This window comes from Beta vulgaris, chromosome 6, assembly GCF_026745355.1.
Source record: "Beta vulgaris subsp. vulgaris cultivar EL10 chromosome 6, EL10.2, whole genome shotgun sequence".
Classification (NCBI taxonomy): Eukaryota; Viridiplantae; Streptophyta; class Magnoliopsida; order Caryophyllales; family Amaranthaceae; genus Beta; species Beta vulgaris.
In genome coordinates, this window is record NC_079207.1 from 21966386 (window position 1) to 21979960 (window position 13575).

Genomic DNA, 13575 nt, shown 5'->3' on the forward strand with positions numbered 1-13575 from the left:
ATGAAGTACAATCAACTTTTATAAGATGAGAAAGAAAGTTATGCGAGGAATGACATGTTTTTTTAGATCATGAACGGCCACGCTCTAACAGAATTTAACAAGGAAGATGTACAAGGTAATAATGTCTTGAAGTCATTTGATTTGTTTTAGCTTCAATAACAAGTCAGCAACCAATTGATTTATTTGTTCTTACACTGTACAAGTAATATCACAATACATGGATCGAAACAAAATTGATTAACATTGAGAGAACTCAACATCCTAAAACACTCGACTTCTGTATCGGAAACTTTTTGTTTCTACAACACATGTACATCAGACGGCACTATGTAGTTAGGCGTATATAACTCTATGCGAGCAGCAATCCATCCATGGAGTTGCTCGCTTTTTATTCTGGATACTCTCCGATAAATAAGTAATCAGTATAAAAAAAAAAATCCCCACCTGAAGATGAATTTTCAACATCGTCATCTTGTCGCTGCGCATGCTGATGCTAAAACAGCTGCTCTAGATCTGGTTAGTGCAACTGCCATCAAGATTCAAGAACTCTTCCCATTCTCCCGCTGAGGAGCTCTCTCTCTCTCACTTATATTTTGATGAAGCAGGTTTCCAGCCAATAATTCATATAGGGAGCAGCTTGGATCAAAGAGAAATTTTTTCATGAGACGATTGCTCGCTTAGTAATCAATTGCTAAAAAGTGTGACCAACCTCGATGGCCATTCCCATAATGTGCCTGACTAAATAAGGCGTGGCTTTTGGGAATTTTGGAGGTGAGATTGACACCATCCAAAGACTCAACCTGTTTGCCAGCTCCGTTTCTGTTTTGGTAGGGTGTGAATCCAATCATCTCCTCCTTTAACAAACCATGAATACCGAGAGATTCTATTTATTCATGTTGTTCGTGTCGTGTATGATCAGGTGAAGGCTATATAATACTATAAATCAATCAGGAATTCCTGTCGCCAGACTAATTGAAGAAGTAAGGAGACTCCAAAACCTCTCGTAAGTCGAAATCTCCACGTTCAGGAAGAGGAGGAAATTCCAGCGCCGGGAAAGAATCTTGAAAGCTTTTCAACAACTGCATATACAATATATATATATATATTCCTTGTGTTATTTTGAGACAAGTGCAATGAACCACAGCTCAATCTAAATTGCGATCCAAGGGGTCCATACGTCCAAAACCTTATCTCAGGTTTGCACATAGACCCCTATCTATATGGGAAAACTCAGATCCAGTAAAAAAAAAAAAAAAGGGCACTCACCATCATGATTATATATATAGGGTTAGGTTAACGTGAGAACAATCCTCGTATGAGAACGTGAGAATACTTTGTCTGATCCTTTTTAACCAATATGTAATCCATTTTGGCTAGAGTGGGCCAATCTTCCCAAAGGGTTATATTCTAAAGAAAAAGCATTACCATGTAATATCTTAAAAAAGGATTACATTTTCACTAAAATGGATTACCATTTTATTGTTCTCATGTTCACATATAAGAAGTGTTAGAACAGTGCAATAATTCTGTTTAACCAATACGTAATCCAACTGGCTAAACTGTAACAATAATTTTCCTTGTGGCGACAATCATCAAAAGGATCTCATTTTCAGGAAAAAAGATTACTTTGTGATGTTTCTCAAAAACATTATATATTGACTAAAAATTATATAATTCTCATGTTTTTATATAAAAAATGTTCTCATATGAACTTTTTTATATATATAAAAATTGAAACTTTGAATATATTCCTAAAAATTCTATTCTGTATGTAGTATATCATAGTTAGTTTGGAAGTGCACATTTTTAAATATGTAGTATTAACATAGTTAGAGTTTGAAGTAAAATCCATGACAACTATTAGTGATTAAAAAAACACTGTATTTTAAAATCGATCATGCTTTTAGTTCAAACTTGCATTGTGGACTGTGGGGTACTACATATACAACTATACAAGAATGTTTACAACCAATCGATTAGGATATGGTGATATACTACTTACTTCCTCCAGGACCTCCATTCACTTTTAGTTGCAACTTCCTAATATTGGTTGTTTCGGTTTAGTTGCAACAATACTCTTTTGGATACTCTTTCTCTACCTCTCTCCTCATCACATAGGTCTCTATTTTATCTCTCTTTCTCTCTCCCCTCACCATAATTAATGTGTCTCCCCCATGTTACAACTAAATCAAAACAAAGGAAGTATATGATGGTGGTCTCAAAGAAGTTTAAAATATCAGCATAGTGCAACTTATTACTCTATCCACAAAAAATGTTGGTTACTTACATTTTCGAGTATAGGTTGTTCATACAGTTCAACAAACTTCTCCCTCAATATCCGGTTCATTTCATCAACATTACATGCATGTGTCCAGTATGAATCATGAACTCCTACAGAAAAAAGTGAACGACGCATTAAATAGATACAAAAGAATTCACTTAAGGCAGAACGCAGAAGAAGTCAATAGTACCAAAAAAAAACCTGCAAAATTCAAGCCAGCCTGTTTGCAAGCAATGGCAGTCATCATCATGTGGGAGCCATCAAGAGAGTGAACAAAATTTGGAGGAAATGCTGTTCTCTGACGCTTAACCATGATCTGGCATGATAAAAATAAAACTATAATCTCATCATTGCACCAAATTTAGAGCACACTTGACACTACTGCTAGCAGTATTGCTGAAAATAAACACTATTACAGGAAACTACATTAGCCTGCAAGGACTATATATTCCTTCTATAAGTGGGTCCTTACCTTATCAGTTTCACTGCGAAGGGTCAGAACCTGAAGAGAGGTCTTGATCTGCAATCATTTTAACTGCATGTCAAACGGGAAAAGAAAGACAAATCTCCAGCACAAGTACAAGCCAAAAGTGAGAGGCTTAGTATATTACAAGGCGTCTTCCCTGATTGCGATAAGGTTGAACAACAGGGAGTCCAAGGGGTGTTGTCCATTGCACAGGCTGGTTTTCAGATGCTATGATCTGTATTACAGACAAATTCAAATAGACTGCCATTAGAGGATTTTGAATTACCAGCTCCATAACAGTACATAACAACAAAATTCAACACAGGCTGATTAATAATTCCTTCCATTACGTCCACACTTGTTGATAGTCTATACAAAATCTTATTCAACGAATAAAAGCTTCTTATAAGCAAAGAAATTACGAGTTTTCAGTAATAGAAATCAAACTTCCAGCCAAAAACGCCCAAAACCACATTTGTTTTTATACCAAATAATTCCTTCCAGTACGTCCACACTTGTTGATAGTCTATACAAAATCTTATTCAACGAATAAAAACTTTTTATAAGCAAAGAAATTATGAGTTTTCAGTAATAGAAATCAAACTTGCAGCCAAAAAGGCCCAAAACCACATTTGTTTTTATACCAAATAATCAAAAAGGGTTAACAACAGTAGAGTTAGAGCCAGGCCTAGTGGTGTTACAAAGAATCTCTAGCCAACGTTCTTGGCTATGACATTGTAGCAGACAAGTAGAGGTAGGTAAGAGACCGCAAACCTTTGCACAGTCACCAAGCCAACCCATTATGCCTCTTGCTGCTTCAAACATCTCTTCCAGTGCAGTCATGGTAGTCTGCTCATGCCAAATATTGAAAGCAAAACCAACGTGAAAAAGGATTTGAAGTTGGGAAAAAAAAAATCAGTGTCAATTAGCATTTAATGGGTGAGCAAATTGTATATGCAGACTACGAAAACTAGAATGAGAGTCCATCCACATAGTAAGTCGTCAACTACAATGCTTTTCATGTCCACTTTGCTATTCACTCACGGATGGCCTCACTTTCATTATTTCTTCACTTCTCAATTTTCTTTAGAAAACTACACCCTCTGAATAGTTGTATTGCACAGAAACAAACAAATTACATCGCCCTTCGACATTTTCATCAATTTTCAAACAAGACATCTTAATCGCCTTCAAACCAGCTTCAACACTGGATGCCTAAGGTTAATGTTGTATAAGCAGTATACGGCATCTTTATCTATGATGCTTAATATATCTCACAGAAAGTCAACACTTGAACAACAAATAAAGAGCAACAAGAGGCCAAGAAAGCAGAATGCATTTCAAATTCTAAGACTAGTTCACATTGCAGGCTACATTGCTTCAAGATTGAGAATTAAGAGCATCTCGACTTCCCCTTACCCCTTCCAAAGTTGGATTTACAGTAGCACCAGAAACGCACATCTCATGAAGAGATCGAGTGATGAATAAATGAGACACACTGACACTATATTCCCGTATACAAATTATTTGATTGAGAGTTAAGAGCATCTCAACTTCCCCTTGCCCCTTCCAGAGTTGGATTTACATTAGCACCAGAAACGCACATCTCATGAAGAGATCGAGTGATGAATAAATGAGACACACTGACACTATATTCCCGTATACAAATTAGTTGATTGATGACAAGATGCCTTCCCTTGATAAGAACTTATAAGATAAGCAACATACAACACAAGCATACAAAAGATTGCATTTTCTTACTTTAGCAGCATAACATGCTGCAGCAAACAACTCATTGTCATCTGCAATGGCATCACGTTCTTTCAGCCTCCTTTTAATTTGATCACGAGCACCAATGTAAGTGACACCATACACCGAAGTCATTACAGTTTGCTTGACCAGCTTCCTGTCCACCTAGGTTTTTGCATCATATTCAACTACGAGTTATTCCCAGTTATCAACTATTGAAATCGAAAGAAAGAACAGAGCACAAACTATCAACTCCAAAAAAAAAAATTAAAGAAACCCTTCATATTTTTAGTTGCACCACTTTTGACATTCACGCTCGTCAACACACAATTTTGACCTTTTATATTTCTCAATTATACATTACTAAAAACTAGAAGAGCTTTTTGAAACTACTTCCTTTGTTTCAAAATACTTGACACACTTCTCTCAACAAGCTTGCCAAAGCATACTTAAACCATTAATAACTCTAGTTCCCTATAAGTAAAAATTATACATTGAAATTACGAAAGTATATGTCAAGACGAGTCCAAAATATATCACATGAGAATATTTTGCCTTACATAAAATTTGACAAAACACAGTCAAAGGAAAGTGTATATAGTGGAAAAGTCAAACCGTGACAAGTATTTTAAAACGGGGGAAGTATACATAAAATAAGTTCTACATAAAATAAGTAAATAGTTTAAAGTTTAAACCTAAAAGATTGATCCAACATGTTACATAAAATAAATGAATAAATCAAAAATATCAGGTCTTAATTTTGGCATTAGTCAAAAATTTCCAGTCAAAGTGTAGCAACTACAAAATCGGAGGTAGTATAACGCAGAAAAGTTTCTATTAAACTATAATAACCGAACCTATGCTTCACATAAATAAAAAGATCATCGCAAAACCTAACGGTCAGACAGAGTAGAGGAACGAGATACCTGATCTAACAAAATCTTTGCACGGAGTGCATTAGGTTCAGTTGAAGGATCTTTCTGAGCATCAATACGCATTATTTCAAGAACTCTGCATGTAAGAAATTGAGTGGCAATGATGAGAATAATCGTGCCACTTCTATATGATCTTACAAAAGAAATGAGAATCAAAGGTCATCAATCTTATAAGGTGAGGACTGAGATCAGATGTGTACGTATTTTCATTTAACATCTAAAGTATGAACAGAAAAAGTCACATTATTTTTTCGCTGCAAATGAAGCACAACTGTACAAGCCCTAAGACCAAAATCTTTGCCTTCTCTTTTTCTTGTAATAATGATCTGTCATCCCCAACCAAAAAAAGAACAATTATATGTCTAGCAAGATAGAAGACACAGCTCACAAGTAATCCATTGTCCTGCACTTACAGCATCTCTTAAATCTAGATAGCACCCCATGCTGTATAGTAACACATTCATTCCATTAGAATCCTTTTTATCTTTAACCATTTTGTTGTAGTCAGGGCCATTTTTTGGAAAAATTAACCCGCAACTTTTTGCTTGTGTTTCTCAGGTTCACAAAATGCAGTTGTTTATAAGAGTTGTTTGCTTACCTCGTAGCAATCCCAGAGTAAACATCAGCTGGTTTATTCCCTGCGACAAGATTCACAGCCTCTGCTCCCAGCTGAACAGATAATTATAATCAATAAGTAAAAACGATCACACCAGGATTGCAGGTATTGTAGTTACTGCATGTCAAATTGCTTACAACAAAGTGAATAATGAAGGCACACATCAGTTGCCTACCTAGGTCAAGCAGCCAAATTATGGCAGTCTGTCACCTGGAGTTGGGGCACATAACTTAGGTGAAGAATGTTTATGCTAGAAATTCTACCTTCTAGTTTTACCTACTATATTTTTTAGAATTACGAAGTCTTAATATAAATTGAAGAAATGCAAATTATTCATGACAGCATCTGAACTCTCAAAAAATCAACCAGAACATTCCGTGTTAAAACAGTAAGTGCAAAACATCTACACAACATAGCAAAAAAAGCTCATTTTGTTTGCACCTGAGCTACAAAGATAAATCAAACTCCAGATTTCTTTTCATGATTAAGCACTGAAATCGTCTATAGTTTGTGAAAGATGTATCCACATCATGGAAATAAAAACTCTCCTGTTCTCTAACGGATTTTGGATTTGTCGTTCCGCGAAATCCTGTTTCAGAACGCCATAATAAAGATCACATACTTCTCGCCGGGTTGTCCGTTCTGTAACGCGAACTCGCTGCGTCAGAACGTTTTTATCCCCGTTACATCAGTTGTTTTCAAACATTGGCCAAAAATATTTTATGAATCAATTATATAGCTAATCGAACATGGATGTTCTGGTAGATGTGATTATATTATGTTGTAATAATGCTTCATAAGCTAAATCAATGCGATAAGGTTAGAACATATTAATGTGCAGCGTCAGCCGCTATCCGTTCCATTCATCCGTTACAAACTGCTTCTGTGACAGCACAAACGTTACCACGATCGCAACCTCATCCGCGATTTTTTCCTTGATCCACATCTTACAAAATACCAGAATCTGAACAAGAAATACAGACAACGAAACAGAAGGCACAATACCTTGTCTCTTCCAAGGGCAGCGTAGTGTTGTAAACCATTACAAGAACCATCCTTGTGAAAAAGAAAACCACGACAAAGAAAAAGAGGATGTCAGCTGATATTCACTGGAACTAAAAAGCTAGCAACAATCCAAGAACAAAAAACGAACAGAAATTGCATGCATTTGAAATAGCAATGACCATATATGCATCTATGACATCACAAGATACTTCACAAATGACCCACGTACTATATAAACAGTAATACAGATTGATGGGAATTTGCAGATAACAAATACGGCAGAGTCCAAAAGTTGGAGAATAATGCCTATAAATATGCGGATAGCCAACACAGCTAACTCTTACATCACATATAACATTGATGATATACAGAGACAGTAGCGAGAAGGGCACTGAAGCTTTTTGTCACTCCAATTTTTATTTTTATTGTTTTAATTAAAAAAAACATGATTCAAGAGTTCTATAAGAGCATGTACAATGGGGCTCTTGAAATGGCTCTCTAACTAGCTCTCTAAGGAGAGAGAAAATAGAGAGCTACTTCTTACCCAACAATGGGGCTCTCGGGTGTGTCTTGAGTGTATCTCCATGGAGACACTTTGAAAAGTGTCTCTTGGAGAAGATACCATTTGGGAGAAATGAAAAATGGCTCTCCATTGACCCAACCAATCAATTGGTGACACATGGCACAAAAGAATGACTTTCATCAATTGACATGGGGACCATTACATAGTAAACTATATGATGGAGAGCTCTTTAAAGAGTTTTATCGTTGTTGGGTGCTTTTAGATATAGTTTTTGAGAGTAGCTTGAAGAGACAAAATAGTGGAGGATTCATAGGAAAGTCATTACCAGTGTATGCTCTGATTAACTACTTCTGTATTACTCCCTTCATATCTTATTATCTGTGCACTTAACCTTAATGTGCATCTACATAACATGAAGTAAACTATATAACATGAAGCACCTGATGAATAGGAATATGTGATAAATATTCCTCTGGAGACGAGCTTCTTAATGCTTCAGTAAGATTTATGCACGCAGCTAGGCACTGAAAAGGGTCTTCTGCACTCAACCACCAGCGTCTTCCTTCCAAAGGCCTATCTGCGGAATCAAATATATCATCTAGACGATCCTCCGAAAATGCTATCCGACCCTCATAGGACAATTTATCAACACCACCAGCATATAAATTTGCCAGATGAATTTTGAGCCAGCAAAGTCCTGTCTTTCCAAGAGGACGCCCCTCTGCGAACTCTAGGATTCCCCGACATAAATCAGAACCAAGATGATTCAAATGAGAGTGCATGGGGTATGCACGACCACGGAAATCCAGGTTGTGTGGATAGTAGAATCCCTCCTCATCCTTCATCTTTCTGGCCACCTACTTCCACCACAAGATAAAAGGCATAAATACCCAAGTAACTGACCTATGTTAATATCTAGCAGGTGAAAGGATGATAGCAAAAGAAGTATCTCACAGCTAGCTTAAGTTCTGTATCACAACGTTGTGAGTGTCTTTCTGCATTATCTTTCTTGACAGCTTTAATCTTCCACTTCCATTTCTTAATTTCTGCTGCATCATCTGTATCTGGTTCCTCTGGAAAAGGAACCTGCAACATTGTAAAAATTAGCAATCATGAAATCAAACCACCCCTCCACGAAAAAAGAACTGCTTTCCAGACCAACATACATCTTCACGGTCAACTAAGTCAGCAAGGCGGCCTCCAGTAGCCCATATCCTGTCTATGATACTAAGCACTTTTTTGTTGACCCTCCATTTGGTGTTACCAAGTGTATCAAGAGCCTGATCAGAGAGAGAAAAACAGTAATTACATTTTTACATAAAGAGATATGAAAGATGGCAGAAAACAAGAAAAAAGAATCCCAAGTTAATATCAACCAACAAATCAACACTACACAAACCTCAAAAACGGTACTTAAATTGTCCTTTCCAGCCCTTCTAAGGGCTTCTCTTTGCTGCTTGGCTCCATGAGTTCGCATGATATAAGATGGAAGAAACAGATGTGCTCCTTTGTTATACCTAACAGAGCACAAGGTTCCAAAATGTTGACTAAAATGTATGACTAGAAGACAAATCAAGAATGCACGTTTCATAATGAAGATATCAATCGACATTCTTTATGAACTCCTTTAGGATGACAGCAATAATGTAGATTAGTTATCTTCCGAGAGGCTTGAAGAGCAAGCATCCCTCATCTTGCACATGACTCCTGGCTTATTAGCTGACCAATAATGGTCCCGTCATGGCATCATCAGAAAAGCAATGCAGAAGAGTCAAAAGGGTACAAGATTATAAGAAAGGTGAAATGGAGGGGGTTGGGGGGTGTTTTGCTAATCAAATAAGGTAGAAGATGATACATAGAAAATCATACCCTTCCCAGTTCAATGGAGGAACCAACATTGGCATGTAAGGAATCACCATATGCCTGGCCTGATAAACAGTCGCAATAAAGAAATTCAATCATTATCGAGCACAAAAATGGAAAATATGTGCTAGTCCTGCATGTCATATAACAGCATGAACAGAATGGCAAAGCGACCACTTGAAAAAAAAAATGTACTCACAGTCTTTTCTAAACCCTTGCGCACCAAAGGATCACATTTTATAACTCCATATCTCCTGCGGATTCCTTTTCTGTTCAGTAGAAAACCCAAAACAAGATCTTAATGGATTGTCTTTTTTCCTTTATCCTGGGGCAAGGTATCTTTGTAGGAAAGCTTTAAAACTAGATCTTACTGTGAGTCTTTACAAACAGTTTGTTGGGTGTGGATGAATGCAGGACGAATGTCAGGTGGACCATCTGCTAATTGATCAACTGGAGGTTGTATATACGCTGTTTCTGTCAGTAGTTGAATCAATCTGCAGCCAACCTGGACAAGAAAAGCAAAAACATACAGCACAATAAATAGAAAGCATAGTACTGAAGACCAGTCTTCAACCGCTACCAAAAGTCTGTAAGAGGAATTACAAACCTTTACTTGGTTGTCCTGACCCCAAGGTTTGGAATCATCTTGTCCCTTCACTATTTCCCGAACTTGCTGACCTTTTTGCTTCTTTATCAAACTTGTCACCTTCTTTGCAAGCCTCTTTTGAGCTTTTGCTGCATCATCCTCATCGCTGTTGCTATTTAAAGGTTTTCTCTTTGATTTTTCCAAGAATCTTCGAATTTTAGCCTGATAAAGGCATCAAATTAAGTAGCTAGATTTACTTAAGTCACATACTCACAAGTCACACAGACCCCCTCCCCAAAAAAAGGAGTTATTAAAATAACCCAGTAAGAGCTGAACGGATAATGTGTCATAGTTCCATTATATATCACAACATAATACTAAAATTAAAGTACTTAATTATTCAAAAGAAACACTAGAGCATTTAATTAGTCCAAGGAAAGTGATTTTGGATCGGCATACATGCTTGGAAATGTCTAGTGTGCGTAAGTGTAGCAAGATGGAACAGAGTAAGTTAGCAACAGGACATAAGCAAACTACAGTAAGAGGAGACAACTCAGCTTGACAAATAACATAGAAGAGCCTTCCCAGTAAAGACACCACTTGTAGAAGCAACAAGGCCCAATATAGTAAAGAAGCCAAAGTGTCGGGCAGCATCGAACTTTGACAAACAATGATTGAGACTATTTTAGAGATACCCAACTTCTGCTTCAGTAAGGACACATAACGTCCTATTGGTAAGTAATTGGCAGTGTACATCAGTAAAGCTGCTGTTATGTATATCAAAAGATCTTGAACAATCCAATTCAATATACAAAGTACAGTAGAGTCAGTCACTTTCACTCGCAAACGTCACAGCTGCCGTTATCACATTTCAGAGAACCCAATAGTCTACACACTTAGACTCTGTTTGGTTTACAGAGAAAACATGTATACATCCGCCAAAGTCTTATGCAATTGTTTATCAGGCAAAGTCTTACTTTAGGAACTACACTTGCATCCTTGGTATATAGTCAAAGAAACAGTTAAGCACTTCAGATAATAACATTCCCCAACCCCCCAAATCCAATTTGAAAGTATACAACAATGTACGAGGATTATGAATAAAATTACATTAAGAACTACAAGCTGAGCATTACCTCCTGTTCAATAGCTTCACCAATTTGAGACGCGGCTTGGACCACAGTGGCACTACCATTTCCACTACCAGTCATCAACAGAGCCATCAACTTATGCATCACGATAACAGCCATCATATCCGCAGGCAATTGATCGAAACACGGAGCATAAACCGCCTTATTCTTACCTGACTTAGTCAAATCCTGTTCAGCCTTAATTGCATCCTTCAAAGGCTCAAACCAACCCAAGAACAATGACTTCATATATGGCAAATTAGGGGCAAGCTTTTGCTCACACATATCAGATAACAACTCCTGATACTCTTTCGCCGCCTCGTTCCAAGCTTCAGTCTCTATCTTAATCTGCCTCTTCCTAAGAGTATTGTACCTCCCTGGCAGCATCCCAGCAATCAAATTGCTCGGCGGCTCCTTTCGCCTTACAGTTTGGGACTTTTCTCTCTCCAATTTGTTGATTTCCTCAACCAATTCACGAACTTCATCATCTTCCTCAGAGGATGCAGTAGCTATAGCTTCTGCAGCAGTTCCATAGTAACACATAGATTGATTACAAAACCCACAACTACCAAAAGGGTTTGCAGAAAACATAAAATTAGAACTTCCCATTTCACTCTTTTGAGATGATAACTCTCCAATTCGCCCAAAACCCACCAATGGAAACCTGGGTTTTACATTATTTTGCACTAAAAAATCCCTAATTTTGGTTGAATCTTGTGATAATTCATTCCATCTTGTGAAATAAGAGGAGGGTTTTAGCTCTACTGAGGTTTTAATCTTCCTCAAAATCTCAAATTTTGAGACTTTTCTCCACATCATAGATGGTTTCAAAGATCCAGCAGAAGTTGTAGATATAACACCCCAGGAAAAAAAAAATAAAAAGGTAAAACTTGTTTGTTGTGATTGAAGTAAGAAAAACCAGAGGTAATGCAGGTGTAACTGGTGTGAAGAAGAGAGATGAGGTGAAGAAAAAAGGCCGGCGTTAAGACGGATAGCCGCCAAAACCCTGCTTAAACCTAAGTCCCTAAGATTTTAGTATGGTTTTTCTTTTTTTTGAGGGGAGATTTTAGTATGGTTTTGGTGGAAAGCTTTAGTTTGTTTGTTCACAATGAAAATATATCCGACCCGATTATTTTCATAGAAGTTTGTAAAGCCACCCCATGTAGTCAACTTGAAGTGGGTATTGAGCACAAGGCCCAATGACTAGATCCATATTAGTTCTTTTTTAATGTTTAATACTTTCTCCGTTTCATAATACAAACGACACTTTTTAAATTGCGGATTTTGAGACACTTTTTCTTAAGTGATGATTAAAGTATTGGAGAGAGAATTAATTAAGTGGTGGGGACCAAAAGTAAAGGTGTAATTGGAGGGAGATTTTGGGACCACCAAAATTTTGAGAGGAAAACAAAAGTAGTTGACCCACGTGTCCTTTTGTTTTTCGTGGGTCAGTACTGTTGTTTTGGTGGGAGGGATGATTTCCCTTCAAAACATCATCCCACCCAAAAGTTCAATTATCCCCCAAAAAGCAGGAAAGCTGCGTGGGAAAAATAGAGGGCAACTTCCCTCCAAAACTGACCCACTTCTTGACATATGAAAATGCACTAATCTCTCAAATAATTATGGAGGGAAAGTTTACCTCCAAAAATTAAGTTTAAGCCACCATTACACACTTATTCATTAAGTTAATATCGCTATATAAACACCGATGCAAAAGAGGCAGCCATTAATGTTCACCAACCACGAAAATCAACAACAATTAAGATGAATTTGTAAACCAAAAAATTAACCTCCCTAATTACGCAAAACATACAACACTTAGTTTGTTCACTACCATTCCTAAATCAGCAAAAAAGAAAAAGAAAAAAATCATCTTCTTCATTTCCAGATCTGGTAGGGGTAAAATGCAGAATCATCAAGATGATGGGTTTTTCAGTGTTGATCAATTATTAGAGGAATGTCATGCTTTGCTTGATGAGACCTCTGATTTAGATGATGTGGCAGCAAATATGCAACACAAGAAACAACAGAGGTAAGAGTAAGTGGGCTAACACTAAAAGCATAATTAACTCCAAAGAAAAGAAAGCTCTTAGTGGATAAACTCCTTCAACTACAAAATGGTGAAAAATTACCTCATGGCACACAAAGAAAACTATCAAGAGATTTTGGTATTCATAGAACCATTATTCACATAATTTGAAAATGTGCACAAAAATGAAAAGATCAAGGTGTTCCACTAGATGTGAGCTCAAAGAAAAAAGGCAATTCTGGAAGAAAGCCCAAAAATTATGATGAGTAATGGCTTCAGTCTTGTCCCCTAAGCTACATGTTAATTGTGAGGTCATTTGCAGGATACCTTAAGGTTCCTCCAAGCACTATATGCAAGCTACTTAAGGGGAAGCTTAGATCTCACACTACCGA

General features: G+C 37.1%; 1 protein-coding gene across 1 annotated transcript; it reads right to left on the reverse strand.

The window, feature by feature from the left end:
• Nucleotides 1–109: 109 nt before the first annotated feature.
• Nucleotides 110–12272, reverse strand: LOC104896154 (DNA-directed RNA polymerase 1B, mitochondrial). Its single transcript, XM_010682864.4, has 19 exons — nt 11161–12272; nt 10046–10246; nt 9810–9943; nt 9638–9707; nt 9445–9503; nt 8975–9092; nt 8742–8855; nt 8530–8661; nt 8016–8432; nt 7053–7103; nt 6030–6100; nt 5423–5507; nt 4509–4661; nt 3522–3596; nt 2893–2982; nt 2754–2801; nt 2483–2597; nt 2288–2391; nt 110–1079 (listed from the first exon to the last, which is right to left on the reverse strand). Exons 1-19 carry the CDS (start codon nt 11971–11973, stop codon nt 969–971), a joined length of 2961 nt encoding a protein of 986 aa, XP_010681166.1. The 5' UTR covers nt 11974–12272; the 3' UTR covers nt 110–968.
• Between the last annotated feature and the right edge of the window lie 1303 nt (nt 12273–13575).

Excerpts from the sequence above, each read along its gene's own strand:
- LOC104896154 (XM_010682864.4), bottom strand. The coding sequence starts at position 11,973 with ATGATGTGGAGAAAAGTCTCAAAATTTGAGATTTTGAGGAAGATTAAA. Across the intron at positions 2,983-3,521 it reads GGCTTGGTGACTGTGCAAAG|ATCATAGCATCTGAAAACCA; the intron begins GTTTGCGGTCTC and ends TCTGTAATACAG. Across the intron at positions 1,080-2,287 it reads AACAACCTATACTCGAAAAT|TTGTTGAAAAGCTTTCAAGA; the intron begins GTAAGTAACCAA and ends TTGTATATGCAG.